The sequence below is a fragment of the Nanorana parkeri genome, unplaced genomic scaffold (genome assembly GCF_000935625.1).
Source record: "Nanorana parkeri isolate BGI_ZX_2015 unplaced genomic scaffold, ASM93562v1 scaffold2019, whole genome shotgun sequence".
NCBI classification, from domain to species: domain Eukaryota; kingdom Metazoa; phylum Chordata; class Amphibia; order Anura; family Dicroglossidae; genus Nanorana; species Nanorana parkeri.
In genome coordinates, this window is record NW_017308287.1 from 111,335 (window position 1) to 127,261 (window position 15,927).

Genomic DNA, 15,927 nt, shown 5'->3' on the forward strand with positions numbered 1-15,927 from the left:
TGTGGTGGCTCTGCACCATCGTCTCCAGGTTTTGGGACTGTATCTTTCACATTCTTTCAGTTTTGGCTCATAGACCCATTGTTAAAGACCCGACTTTAGCCTTGCTCAATTTGCAACCGGATGTCCTCCCATATCAAGCTGTTCAAGTTGTTTGTTCATGTGCACACAGCTTTGAAGTATGAGATTGCTAGATCATAAAAACCCCCTTCTCCCAGCATCCATAATTTGAAGGGCCAGATCACATGGATTATGAAAAATGAGAAGAGGACGGCCAAACTTACTAACACCATGTCTAAGGTTGAAAGATAAAGAAAAGCTGGGGTTTTTTTAGGCACCAACTGACAACTTTCAAGACAATAGACCATAAAAAATATATTTATTTGTATTAAGTTATTAAAGGTAGAGTAATTTCATAAAAACAGTCTGATCGGATAACTCCCTGAGCGCTCACTCCATTACTGTTCTATCCCTTATAAATGCATAGGTAACATGATTAAATTGAATCAAAGTACATGATGAGAAGACCATGATTGATTACCAGGAATAACATAATAGAGTGACATAGCATTTCAAAGCATGATTAAGAAGATTGTTACACATGATCAAGGGTTTGGCAATAGAGGATAGCTGACAGTGGAGGAGCGCAATTTGTCTCGACGTTTCGCGCTTGACGGCGCTTCTTCAGGAGGAGGAAGTTATCAATGAAGTAAGTCGATGATGTGTGTGCATCAATGCAGCCCCATCCAGGCGCAACACCTGAACCACACCCACCAGAGCAAACAGGGGGAGAGAGGTCGACATCATGGGGCCCACTTTAGGCAGCGGAGGGTGAGAGGTATGTGGTAGCAAAATAACCATTAGATGAATGCAGACCTTTACCAGGTGATTCCCCCGTCGTAGACTGAGGGTTATCCGTGCTCCTCTCACCTCCAAGCCCCCAGCGTGCTGCATGGCCGCCCCAGGCTCCACCCGGCCTGGGACGGCTCTGTATATACAATATAATATAAAAACCATGTCTAAGTTTGATCAAATCTGGGACTCTTGGATAGAACATTGTTTACCTCCCCGCTTTGACCACTGGTTGCTTTCAATATGCCCTTCCCATCCTCCCCTTGGATCTACTTTCCTGGCAGTCGTATCCTGGGACAACCTCTTTTCTTTCTTTTCTCTTTTCTTCTTTCTTCTCTCTTTCTTTTGTTTCTTTTTCTTACTTTATTTAGGTGCACACTCTACTCACCAGGCTGCTGTTCTGGACAATAGTCCCCTATGTTACCTGTGTGAATGCCCCCTGGCTTCTCTTTAGCATCTCTCTTCAGATCATTTGCTTTTAGGCAATGACCCCAAGATCCACCCTTTGTCTTCAGCCAATGACATTGTAGAATTAAAGTCTCCATTGATCAAATGGAGTCGATAATCGGTTTTCGAAAGCCATTGTGTCAAAGAACAGAAGTCAGACTTGGACAGCAAATTCTGTAAATAGACATTACTGATGGCCACAGTGGAGGTCTCACACTTTATAGTAACAGTAAGTAATCTCCCTTCAATGTCCCTCTCTATACCTAAAACCGAATAGGCCAAGCGTCTATGAAACAAAATTACCATTCCCGCCTCATGGCTCGTGGAAAAACAAATAACTAAGACTTACTCGTCACAGAACAAAGATACCCAAAAGGGCAGATATATAGGGCAGATATTCTGAAAGTAGCAGTAGAAGTAATATTCTGAAAGGGCAGATATATAGGGAAAAATAGGGCAGATATTCTGAAAGTAGCAGTAGGCCCTTTGTAATTGCTGGTCCTGTGAGAGTCACGACCCTTCTGAAGTTGCCATAAATCTCTCATGAATAAACCCCTCGCTTGACTTTCAGTAGCCGAAAAAGGTTAATTGATTGATAGGCAATGAAACCTTTTTACAAGGTCCAAAAGCAGTTCCTACTGAACTTCTCCACTATACTTCCTAGCAAGAAGATTATTTACATATGCTCCTTTCAGGCAGATACCCTTAAGCCTAGCATCTTCCAAGTGTACCCCCAGCAAGGCAACTAAAGTCCTTGGGCATCCAGCACATGCCTGGGCTGACACAAGACCCAAAAGAGAGAACACTTGTACAGTAAGGAGGTATTTTTTCATTTTACCTGGAGTTCAGCTTTAAGGATAACGTGCCTTCTCTCTACCTTTTGCATTGAGGCTTAACCAAGCTGCTTAGATAATATCCAATCACTGTACAATATGTGTGGCTATTGTTCTAAAATAATACAGGCCAATTTTTGTAGGACAAAAGCTGGTAAACATAAACCTGAAGTCTATTTTTGGAATACTGTGGAAATAATTGAGGATATGACGATGAGAGGGGGCTTTTAAAGGAGAACTATGAGGTGAGTGCTTTTCACTCACCTCATAGTTCTAGCCGACCTGTGACAATGAGACTGTCACAGGTCGGCTCAGTAGATCGGGAGGTGAGCGAACACATACCGGTGTTTGCTGACTTCTCGATCCTGTCACGGCTCTCTGCCGTGACAGGGGAGGGGCTGCATTCCCCCCTCCCCGCTCCGATCCGCCAGCGCTGCCTCATTTCATTTCAATAGTTAAGCTTTTTGTAAAAGCTTCTTCCTTTCATTAATGAAAGAATTAAGCCGTTACAGGTCTCTAAGGTTATTATTAGCTGTTCCTAAGTTTGGAGCAGCCTAATAATAGATTTTTTTTTTAAAGTTAATTTATCAAGCAGTCATAGTGAATCCAGCAAAATTCTGTAGAAAAAAAAGCTCAAAAATTACATTATGAAACTCTTTTGCTACTGGCCAATTTGTATGAATTTGAAGGCTTTAACTTTAGGTCACTTTCCTATTTCTTTAAGATTGGTTGTGGCTGCTAATGCCATTGCTCAATTCAGACCTATTATTGTTAAATAAATAAATCACGTGTCACAGTCAAAACTACCTAAAAAAAGCCTTTTTTTTGGAAGTGAAAAAAATATGCAAAATATGTGATACATGAATACGGTGTTGCTCACACTGTCTGTAAAAATCATACTGTTCCATAACACCTCATACAGCTTAAAGTCATCTCCCAAAAATGTAATTTAAATTGGTGTTTTTCCACATCACCTTCAAAGTTGCATTAAAAGGAGTATTCACTTGCCACCATATGGTATCCTAATTTTTCTTTTGCATTGGTATATGTCCCCCATGGCAGTGCCCAGCTCTCTCTGCCCTTTTTAACAATCCCTTGCTTATTAGCCTTAAAAATGGTCAGAACTGATTATCAAGATTTGCCGCTATAGATTTCAATGGAGTTAAGCTTTAGGTTTGCAATGTTTTAATTGTGCACCAGCTTACAAGAATCCCCATGTGAACGGATACCAGACACATTCACTCCTCCCGAGGAATCTGCTAATCAAAAATAATCAAAAAGGAGAAAAAAGACAGACATCTTGACACCAATTACAGAACACCTATCAGTGGACAGTAATTCTTCCCAACTAGGCTTCATCTAGGCAACCATCAACCTGATGGTTCTTCTTTCTGAGTAATAAATTGCTACTTTAAAATGCCATTTATACTTTAACATCCCGTTGTGTGTGACATTCAACCACAGGACTAAGAGCAATTGTCCTAGAAAAATCTCCTTTTATGGTGACTTACAAATCTATATTTTTAGGAGGTATTTCCTGAGGTCTCCATACTCTAGTAGTAGTACTGTTCTGAAGAAACGTCCATGGTGTTTCCACCACTGGATACGTTTCTGCAAAGGCTGTCTAATGTTCTAAAACCCCCATAAGTGGGGCTAGCTACTCACAGTATTGTTTCCTGTATTGAGGACATTTACACAGAATGAATTTATCTTTCTGAAAAGAATCAGAAATAAAGCAGAAGTTTACAGCAACTGCTGTTAAGATAAATACTGACTAGAAATAATGGCTGGTACAATCTGGGAAGCACATAAAGACTTTATTGGGGTAAATTAATCACACAAGACTAAATAGAAAGAGACTTAGCAAAAATCCTCATGGCAAATACATCTTATTGGAGGGACTACATAAGGAATCACTGTGTAGACTCCATTATCAGACTACAGTATTCAGTATTTTAACTTTGGAAAGGAAGCACATCCTGTCCAAGGTCTCTCGCCTTAACTACAAATGGAGGAATAAACCAGGAAAAGTCTTAGCACATTTATTAAAACAAAAACCTGGGATTTAGGATTGTTTGGGTAAATCTGCATTTACCTCTAAAGATGTAGGTGAAGTATTAAAGATTTATATCAAATGCTATATAGTGTTCAGACTGATTCAAAAGGGACATCTCAAAATGAGAATATAGAGAGAGAATTTAGGGATGCACCGAAATTATATTTTATGACCGAAACTAAAATTTAAAAAGTTGTCATTGAAGACACAGAGTCCTCAATCTCTTTTTCTGCAACCCCAGCACTCAATGAACAGGAAGCTCTCAGTACTGAGGCTTCCTGTTTATTCACAATCTGGAGATTGTAAATATTTACTATCAACCCAGTCATTAATGGACAGGAAGCCTCTGTACTGAGCTGGGAGCGCCGGCAGCTGGATCGGCTCTGTGTCCCCTCTGATCCTCGCTGCCTCTGCTGACACAGGTAGGGTAGAGCAGCAGGGATTAGAGGAGGCACAGACCTGTGTCCATAGAGGAAGAGAGAAGCTAGGGACCGCATTTTTGGTCGCATTTGCGGCTGTTTTGGTACTATCGGCATTTTGGCTATAGCACTATTTTTGGCCGAAATGTTTTGGCGGCCGAAATTTTGGTGCATCCCTAATATAATTTTAAAATTACCCTATATTTCTAAAGCATAAGCATTTACTGTTAGAGCAGGGTATCCTTGAAGATTAACTTTCCTGTGCTTTGTTAAACACAGCTACGAAAAAAAAAGGTCCAGGTTGTGATGGCTTTACAGTGTTTTACTTTAGAGAGTTTAAAGATATCCTTCTCCCGTACCTATGTTCAATGCTAATAACCTATCTGCAGGGAATCCTTCCAAATCTGAAACTTTAAGTGCTCATATAACAGTCATTCTTAAACAAGGTAAGGATCCCTCTCTACCATCCAGTTACAGACCAATTTCCTTATTAAATGTGGACATATAACTTTATGCCAAGGTTCTAGCTGGAAGGATTCCCATACCGGTTCCCCAGCTGATTAATACGGACCAAACTGGGTTCACCCATGGTAGAGAAAATAGAGATATTGAGAGCCATATTGATTATTCAATATGTAGATCTGAGCTCCAAGTCCACCATGTTATTATCTACGATGCAGAAAAAGCATTCGAAGGGTGAACTGAAAATTCATTATGGCAACTTTGGAACATTACAGATTCAGAACTAAAATGTTAAACAGAACTAGAGCACTGTACACTTTCCCCGAAAGCCAGGGTCAGATTTAATGGACTAAATTCTTCCCCAATAACGGGCCTGGACAGGGATGCCCACTATCTTCAATGATGTTTGCTCTCTTGCTGGAACTCCTCTTAAATATGATTCAACTAAATCCAAATGGTCATGAGGTACGTCTTGGCTTGGGGGGCACAAATTGACCACAACTGCAGATGACATCCTCTTATTTAGTAATTACAATAGTAATATTTTTCTCTAACCTGCTAAAAGAATTTGAAGCATTTAGTCATGCGTCCAAATTTAAAATCAACCACTTGCCGTCCGCCTGTTGCAAAAAAAACAGACAGACGGCACAGTCGCATTGGCGGCATTTTTTTTCTGCTCGCGCGCTGGGGTGAGGGGGGGGGACCCATCCAATGTAAAGAGCCGTTACTGGCTGTTTCACATATACCCGATTGGCGGCTCTACAGCCTGCCGATCGTGAATATGTGCTGGCTGCATGCCCCCCTCGAGTGCTGCCGCGGCCGTCGCCCCCACCCCTCTTGACCCCTCACCTTCAATCCCGGGATCAGCTGTCCCATCTGCGGCCCGGGACCAGCTCGGGAGGGTGTCAGGTGGTAAGATGGGAGGGAGAACATCATCTTCCTCCTTGCTGATCTCCCTCTGTGCTGTGAATGCAGAAGTGATGTGTATTACATCACTTCCGCATTCACCTGTCAGTCATCTGGCTGCTATAGCCAGATAAAAGAAGCTGATGAAGCAGATCTCTGCGCTACACATGTTACATATCGCCATAAACGTCGCAGTGAGAGCAATCATTTTAGGGCCATCAATCACTGATAACACTAAACTGATGAGCGGTAAAAGCTTTTAAAGCGTCGCCTATAGCCAATTTTGGGTATTATAGTTTTTTGAGGTTTCGCGCGCGCGCACGCAATTTTAAGGCTTGACATGTTTGATGTCTTTCTACCCGACGTGACCCAGTCTTTTATATTTTACCCAAAAAATTGGGTAATAATAAATGTTTTATCATTTAATATTGGGGAAACTGTTTTTTTTTTTTAATTTCGGTAATTTTTCTTTAATAAAGTTTAAAAATAAAAACTGCAGTGGTGATTAAATACCACCAAAAGAAAGCTCTATCTGTCTCCAAAAAATGGTATAAAATTCATTTCAGTACAGCGTTGCATGACGGAATAAACATCAGCCAAAGTACCGCAGCGCTGAATACTGAAAAATGGCCTGGATCGGGTGTAACACTGCGGACTTCAACTGGTTAATGTGACTAAATCAGAAATGTTGAATGTTCACCTTCCTACACAAGAGGTGGAGATGTTAAGACCTAGGCTACCTTTTTTTTTAACAAAACAGTAGGTTGAATACATATGTCAACATAACAGTAAGATCGGTAGTTTCAGAGGACTTATAACTGCATGTACAAACAGTCATCTCAATACGCTAGTCAGCGGAAAGAAACGGGCCTCAACCTCTGTATAAGTAGGAAATGTGACATAAAAAAACAAAAAATAAATAAAAAATAGAGTAAGAGAGAGGCGATGGCATAGAGTACTATGCCTATCCCTCAACACTGCCTTGGGTATGAACTGCGCTTAGATACCAGGCTACCTTTTTATTGACAACCTGGGTATCTTCATTACTAAATATTAAAACTATATAGTTAGTTTTAATCATGTTCAACTACAGAAAGAAATAGAACAAGTATTGGCAAAGTGGCCGAAAACCCAACTGTCCTGGGTGGAAAGAATAAATGCATTACGTTTTGCCAGGTAATACAATTAATAACATCATTGTCACAACCTATTAGAGTCTTGACTGATTTGACCGCTATTGAAACACTTTTGAGCAGCTTGGGACCTACCTCACCACCCCCTCGCTCGTATTTATAGGGTTTTGCTCAAATTAGATTGCTCTGACGTCCTTGATTATCAGGCTAAATAGGAAGCAGATCTTGGATATACTCTAACAGATGAAGACAAAAGGATAATGGTAATCTTTGGTCATAGTCCCTCAATTAGTACGTTTGTTGAAGAGATGAATTTTAAAATAGCAACTTGATGGTACTTGTCACCATCACGTATAGCAATATATCTCTTAAAGGAGAACTATGTGGTGAGTGCTTTTCACTCACCTCATAGTGTAGCTTGCGGTATATTGAGCTTAGGGTGACGGCAGGACACTAGTTTGTGTCCTCCCGTTACCCTAAGGAGAGCTATGGGGAAAAGCCTTAACCCCATAGTCCCCCTTAATGTTGAAGTGGGTGTGGTATGGAGGGGTCATTGCACATATGTGCTGGTCCTGCCCAGTTTTTCAGTCATATTGGATCTCAGCTTTGTCTTAGATATTGAATATTTGGGGCACGACCTGGCACCAGATCCTTGGTTATGTCTTTTCCACTGCTCTTCTCTTCCCCAAAATGAATACGTGAATAGCATGCTCCCTTAATTATTAAACTCAGCAAAACATAACATAGCTCTAGCCTGAAACTGTATCTGTATCTGTACAAGTGCAAGTTACAGTAAATACCTGTTGTTCCTGCCAGTCCCCCTCAGATTGAATGACGTCCTGTATGTTACTAACCACGCTAACCTCAAAAGGAGATCCGTGATAGTGTGGTCAGGTTATATCACTTCTTATTCTCTGGAGAATACAGGGTGCCCCAAAGTCAGACCCAAAGTCCGCCTATGACATCATTGTCTGATACACACACCCCCTTTCCAGCCCTTTTTAATATATGGAACTAGGCATGAAGGTTCTTAGAATATGTTGCAATCATGTGTAAAATCTGCACTTTTGGTGTTTCCTTTCAATATAATGTTTCAACCGCAGTAAAAACAAGTGAATCCTATAATAAGGGATGAGCTCAGATTAGGACGGAACACAATTTTAGTCTGAGCTCTTCCAAACAAAGGAAGGAAGCTCCTGCCACTCAGAGCTGAATGTAATCAGTGGGGTGGGATTCAGTCATCTCATGTACCTTATATGGCCACATGGCTATATTTGGTCAATGGCATTAACGTAAAAAGGCCAAGTGGCCATATAAGGTCTATGACTTAATTACAAGCATCCTGCCCCTTTGTTTATGAGTGGGTGGTCCATAGAACGTCCATGTTCAGGATTGCACTAGGTTCCTCTCCACACCTGAGCTCCTCCCTATTCTGAAACATGGCAGCATGCTGAATTTGTGGTGTTTGAATAATTAACACTTTATTTGTATTTCCCTTCTTATTCTACAGATAGTGAAAGTTGTTTCAGATGCCCAGATGACCAGTGGCCCGATGAGAAGAAAGTGAAATGTGTTTACAAAACATATGATTATCTGTCCTATGAACATGATGTGATGGCTTTAGTTTTTTCCCTCAAATCTCTAACGTTCTTATCCATGGCTTTATTTGTATTAGGAAACTTTATATATTTTTGGGACACTCCAATTGTGAAAGCCAATAACCGGACTGTGAGCTTCATCCTCCTGACCTCCATCTTGCTAAGCTTCCTCTGCGTCTTCTTGTTCCTCGGACGTCCTGTGGATATAACCTGCATGCTGAGACAAACCTCATTTGGAATTTTCTTCTCCGTCGCCGTCTCTTCTGTTTTGGCCAAGACCACTATTGTTTGTATTGCATTTAAAGCCACCAAACCCGGCAGCTACTGGAAAAAACTGGTCACAGTCAAAGTATCGAATTCTTTGGTTGTAATCTGTTCTTCTGTTCAAGTTCTGATCTGTGTTATTTGGCTGTCAGTGTCTCCTCCTTATCAAGAGTATGACATGCACTCTTCTCCCAGGAAGATCATCATTCAGTGTAATGAAGGGTCAGTTATTGGGTTCTACTCTGTGTTGGGTTATTTGGGGCTTCTGGCAGCAGTGAGCTTTGTTCTGGCTTTCATGGTGAGGACATTACCGGACAGTTTTAATGAGGCTAAGTACATCTTCTTCAGCATGCTGGTGTTCTGCAGTGTCTGGATTGCCATGATCACGGCCTATCTGAGCACCAGAGGGAAATACATGGTGGCTGTGGAGATTTTCGCCATATTGGCCTCCAGTGCTGGACTAATTGGGCTGTATATTCTTCCCTAAATGTTACATTATAATTTTGAAACCTGAATTGAACATCAGAGAAACTCTCAGAAAATGATTCAGTGCTCTATGTATCTTTCGGATTCATCTTCAGATATTCATAATTTTAATCAGATGTTTTTGATAGGCTTTTACAGTTTTCAAACAGTAAAAACCATGCGGAGACAAACATTAGAAATAGTACAGCCATCAGGGGGAGCGGTAGATCTCATATGAAATGCACATACAGTAATAAAGTTTCAAAGTACAAAAGATTGCATGCTATCATGTACAATATGAAAATCACATTGGGAACATGTATCAAGCAAATTTCCCTGTTTCCCCAAAAATAAGACCTACCCCGAAATGAAGACCTAGTACATTTTTAGGAATTGCTAAACTATAAGACCTACCCCGAAAATAAGACCCAGTTGTGACCTTTCCCAGGGCCGGTGGTGGCATAAGGGGGAACTTGAAGAGGCGCGGGAGAGAATCAGCAGTGCCAACGAAGCCAGCGCTAGAGGAAGCGAGGCGGCAGCGGAGGTAGCAGAGCCGCATGAGCCGATGTTTCCTCTATAGCGCCGGCTCCTGTCACAGGCGGAGTGATACCAAATGCACTCCGCCTGTGAGGAATCCATAGTGAAAGTGCGCTTCGCTCATTCTGGTTACCAAATTGCTCTTGGAAAGGTATGGCAACCTGTATTGCCCTGATCACCGATTCTTAACTTTGCCATTTTGGATTATTTAATTTGGATTTGCATTAACTTTGGATTGTTATACATTAAAAAAAAAAAGACCCACGCCGAAAATAAGACCTAGTGTGTTTTATTCAGCCAAAAAAAATATAAGACAGTGTCTTATTTTCTGGGAAACACGGAATATATATATAAAGAGTTGCAAATCAGGCTGCCTGTCCTTCAGCAAAGGCCAATCAGCCAAAAGAACACTTGTCAGGTACCGATGTTGGATGAGGAGACCTGGCTGGCATTTGGCTTTGCAGTTGATCCCAAAGGCGCTCAGTAGGGTTTAGGTTGGGACTCTATGTTGACCACTGGAGTTCCTCCACACCAAACTCATCACACCATGTCTGTATGGAGCTGGCTCTGTACACAGGGGACAGTCATGGCGGGACAGAAAAGGGCCTTATGTTGGCCACTCCGGGTCCTCCACACCAAACTCATCACACCATGTCTGTATGGAGCTGGCTCTGTACACAGGGGACAGTCATGGCGGGACAGAAAAGGGCCTTATGTTGGCCACTCCGGGTCCTCCACACCAAACTCATCACACCATGTCTGTATGGAGCTGGCTCTGTACACAGGGGACAGTCATGGCGGAACAGAAAAGGGCCTTATGTTGGCCACTCCGGGTCCTCCACACCAAACTCATCACACCATGTCTGTATGGAGCTGGCTCTGTACACAGGGGACAGTCATGGCGGAACAGAAAAGGGTCTTCACCAAACTGTGACCACAATTGTCCATAACGGCTTTGTATGCTGAAGTATTACCTGTACCCTGCACTGGAAACACCTGAACTGAAGTAATTTGGAGGGCTGCCCTCAGACATAGCAATGGTCAGGTGGCCACACGCATGGTCTAATATATATATATATTGCTATTTCCATGTATAAATATATCCTGCGAAAAAATATGACACCGAGCAAAAATGTATAAAAGGGATTTTGTCCGTCTCTATATTTTGCAATATCCTTCGTTGACAAACTCAGTCCCCCGAAAGATAGAGTCCCCTGTCACCACAACCTGTCCAGGCCTTCCTGCATTACCCTCACCACCCGGACTAGATGGCTGCCCTCCCGCCTGTTAGGGGTAGCATCTAGGGCCGCCAGTCTCTGGTTATAGAGAGATGGATCATGGGAGATTTGTACGTCATGCGGAATCTGGATGATTGGAAGGTTTGTGGTACATGGTGGAGGTCGCTCGTTATATTCTGCACATCAGCGTCTCCAGGCTCAGAGCAATGCATTGTAATTGTATATTATGGCCACCAGATGGCGACATCACATCACATTTCACCGCTGAGCAACCTCAACCGCAACTGTAATATCATTCTACCCTGTGACAGTCTGTGCGAGGGAAGTGGTACTGTGCACAGTCCATACTTACAGAATACAGAGAGATACTGAGAATGACACCTGGCATACAGGACAAGAGAAGTGGTACTGTGCAGAGTCCATACATACAGAATACAGAGAGATACTGAGAATGACACCCGGCATACAGGGCAAGAGAAGTGGTACTGTGCAGAGTCCATACATACAGAATAAGAACAGATACTGAGAATGACACCCGGCATACAGGGCAAGAGAAGTGGTACTGTGCTCTTTCTGTAATCACTTTTTTTATGATTACATGTAAAAAAAACAGTTTTATGTGAGATCTTTGCTAAATGAAAGGAATTGTGGGAGATTTGTATATCACAGAGGGAGGATGGGGGGAGTAGTAGGAATCAAGAAGGTCCTGTGATTTTAGGACGGGGTGACCAGGTTGCCCATCATTCGGTGATTGAATAAGTGGAACACAGCAAGAGTATTCTACATATTGGCCACTGGATGGCGCCATTGGCTGACATTTCAATGCTGCATTGCCTGGGCTGTGAGTGTTGGTTCCCATTATGATATCAGACATCATTGTGTATGAATGAATCCCTCTCTCTCCTTCCTCTCCTCCCCTCTCCTTCCTCTCCCCACTCCTTCTTCCCTCCATTCCTCCTTCTTCCCTCCATTCCTCCCTCTCCTCTTCCCCCCCCTCCTCCTGGGGTGGGGGGGGGGGGGGGATAAACACTTGCTGCTGTGATGACGTCTATGGTACTGGAAGTCACATCGCTAATTATACAAATCTGCATATGTGTCCGTGGAAAACTGAAACATGTCACATGTCTGGAAACGTTACATGTGAACTCCAGACAAAGCTGCCTTGTTTATTGTAGATAGAAAGGGTTAGATCCTGTGTCGGGTCTTTTTGAAATGTTTGTAACATTGTGGTTACATTTGTGGGATGATTTCATCTGTTCTGTGTTTATAATAAAATATTATTGTACTCTCCATGTGTTTGTGGTAGAGACATGTCCCGGGAGTGCCCTGACTTTCAGTGTTTAGCATCAACTACCTGATGGAGTTTCCGAGCCTTCCGAACATTCTAGACTGCGTAGCAACCTCGTCGTCTTCTGTAGCTGCAGTTCAGTCTTCAGACTTATCCTATGCCTGCTGTTATTACTATTCATCTATGAGAAATACATTTCCTTCCCTTTACTTTTTCTTTTCCTTCCCTTTCCTTTCCTTTTCCTTTCTTTTTTATTTCCTTTCCCTTTACTTTTTCTTTTCCTTCCCTTTCAATACCTTTTCATCTTCCTCTCCTTTTCCTTTCTTTACCTTTCCTTCTCCTTTCCCTTCATTTCCTTTCCCTTCCTTTTACTTTCCTTTCTTTCCCTTTCTTTTCCTTTTTGATTCCCTTCTTTTGCACAGTCTTTTATTTTATGTTCCTTCCCTTTCTTCTCTTTTCCTTATCTTGCCTTTCTCTTCTTTTCTTTTACTTCCTTTTCATTCCCTTCTCTTTATTTTCCTTTTCCCTTTTCTTTACTTTTCCCTTTCTGCTCTTTTCATTTCCTTTCCTTTTACTTTTTTTTCCTTTCCCTTCCTTTTCTTTTTCCTTTTCATTTCCTTCTCCTATCTCTTCCTTTCCTTTTAATTTCCTTTCTTTTCATTTCCCTTTCCTTTCCCATCCTTTCTTTTCCTTTTCTTTTCTTTCCCTTCTCATTCTTCTCTTTTCCTTATCTTGCCTTTCTCTTTTTTTTCTATGCTTTTTTTTCCCTTTCCTTCCCTCCCCTTCCTATCCCTCCCTTACCTTCTCTTTCCTTTCCTTTCCTTTCCTTCCCTCCCCTTCCTATCCCTCCCTTACCTTCTCTTTCCTTTCCTTTCCTTTCCACTTTACTCTGAAAGATGCTGGAGGTCGCTCTCACTGCCCTATAACGTCCAGTGATGTTTACAATCTCTGTAGCCGCATTATTCCTGAGTAGCGATTGGCTGAGAAAAAAAATGAAAAATAGCAACTTAGAGAAACTCGTTCCTGATCTCCAGGGTTGTCTCTGTGAGGGTTGTGATTGGGTGAGACACGACACAGAAATTAAAGGCACATCTACCCCGAGGAAGTGATCTGATTCGATGTGTCTGCACGGCGGCAGAGGCCCTGGAAATGGTGTGATATAGATAATGATAGAGATTTGGAGAGACTCGGAGAGGCTCCGCCTCCATAGTTACATAACATGGAAACAAGCTGACCACAAACCATTTACAAGAAATGAAGCGACGACCCTCCGAAGGAAGGAAGCAACACAAACCACAAGAGTCTCGAAGACTCGAGTGCCAGAGTGTACCTGCGTGATGAAAACCGGATCAGGGCGGAGCTTCTACTCGTGGATAGAACTGAGCGAAAAAATACAATCTTTTTCTTTATCTGCCGAACTGACTTTATTATTATACATGTATATAGCTCTGACCTATACCACGGCGCTGTACAGAGATCACTGAGCCAGTCACATCAGTCTCTGTACAGAGGAGCTTACCCTCTAATGTCCCCCCCCCCAGTCACATCAGTCTCTGTACAGAGGAGCTTACCCTCTAATGTCCCCCCCCCCAGTCACATCAGTCTCTGTACAGAGGAGCTTACCCTCTAATGTCCCCCCCCCCAGTCACATCAGTCTCTGTACAGAGGAGCTTACCCTCTAATGTCCCCCCCCCCAGTCACATCAGTCTCTGTACAGAGGAGCTTACCCTCTAATGTCCCCCCCCCCAGTCACACACTTTAGCTCTGACATATTCTTACAGAGAAATGAGAATTGATAATGTCCGGGATGTTCCAGCTTATATTGCAGTGATGTGTAATAATTGTATCTATGGGGGGGTTCTGATCTGGGGACATCTCCACCATGGCAGTGGACTCCTTCCCACACGCTTATGTCACTTTTATGTCTGTGGGTGGGTACCTTGTGCACACCACCGTATTGTCACCCTCCTTGTTGGCCGATTTGCCGTTAGCCATCTGTCCAAGCAAACCAAACTCAGGGTTAATCGTGTCCTAGCAATCAACTGGGGTGCAGACAAATGCACTATAACAGAATCGATGCTCATCCTTACTAGCTGCATAGTTGGTGCAATGTCACTCAAAGGAATCTCACTTTGCACAGAGATGGAGAAGAACAAAAGCAGAGAAATTATTTCTATTAGGTCCAAAAAAATAGAAAAAGAGAAAATCTTATCCTCAAATGTCCATATTCCGGACACGGCACAGCTATGGTCCTCTCTATGTATTCATGAAGGTGTACAATCTGTTCTAGAAAGTCCAGATCCCCAGAAACAGCACAGCTAGGGTCCACTCCATTCATTCTTGGAGGTGTAGAGTCTATTCTAGAAAGTCCAGATCCCAGACACAGCACAGCTATGGTCCTCTCCATTCATGAAAGGAGGTGTAGAGTCTATCCTCAAATGTCCATATTCCGGACACGGCACAGCTATGGTCCTCTCTATGTATTCATGAAGGTGTACAATCTGTTCTAGAAAGTCCAGATCCCAGACACAGCACAGCACAGCCAGGGTCCTCTCCATTCATTCATGAAGGTGTACAGTCTATTCTAGAAAGTCCAGATCCCAGACACGGCCCAGCTATGGTCCTCTCCATTCATTCATGAAGGTGTACAGTCTATTCTAGAAAGTCCAGATCCCAGACACGGCACAGCTATGGTCCTCTCCATTCATTCTTGGAGGTGTAGAGTCTATTCTAGAAAGTCCAGATCCCAGACACAGCACAGCTATGGTCCTCTCCATTCATTAAAGGAGGTGTAGAGTCTATCCTCAAATGTCCATATTCCGGACACGGCACAGCTATGGTCCTCTCTATGTATTCATGAAGGTGTACAATCTGTTCTAGAAAGTCCAGATCCCAGACACAGCACAGCACAGCCAGGGTCCTCTCCATTCATTCATGAAGGTGTACAGTCTATTCTAGAAAGTCCAGATCCCAGACACGGCCCAGCTATGGTCCTCTCCATTCATTCATGAAGGTGTACAGTCTATTCTAGAAAGTCCAGATCCCAGACATGGCACAGCTATGGTCCTCTCCATTCATTCATGAAGGTGTAGAGTCTATTCTAGAAAGTCCAGATCCCAGACACAGCACAGCTATGGTCCTCTCCATTCATTCATGAAGGTGTACAGTCTATTCTAGAAAGTCCAGATCCCAGACACAGCACACCTACGGTCCTCTCCATTCATTCATGGAGGTATAGAGTCATCTCCAAGCTTCCCACGTTGAGGGACCTTCATCTCATGACAGAGAACAGACGTTTCATCTCTCGGGTTGTTTGATCATCCTTGCAGGGCGGTCTGAAGGCGTCTCGCCTTCACCGCATCACTTTAATAGGAAAGTACAAGGCTGACTCAAAACAAGGGGGGGGGGGGGGGGGAAAAACTTTCAAGGAAA

General features: G+C 42.8%; 1 protein-coding gene across 1 annotated transcript in view; it reads left to right on the plus strand.

Annotated features, from left to right (window-relative positions):
• The first annotated feature begins 717 nt into the window (after positions 1-717).
• The window catches only part of LOC108800421 (vomeronasal type-2 receptor 26-like), an 18,831-nt gene continuing 3,621 nt past the window's right edge, over positions 718-15,927 (plus strand). The window contains exons 1-2 of the mRNA XM_018572404.1: positions 718-835; positions 8,616-9,332. Of these exons, the coding sequence (XP_018427906.1) occupies positions 718-835; positions 8,616-9,332 (835 nt within the window). The remainder of the gene's footprint in view (positions 836-8,615; positions 9,333-15,927) is intronic.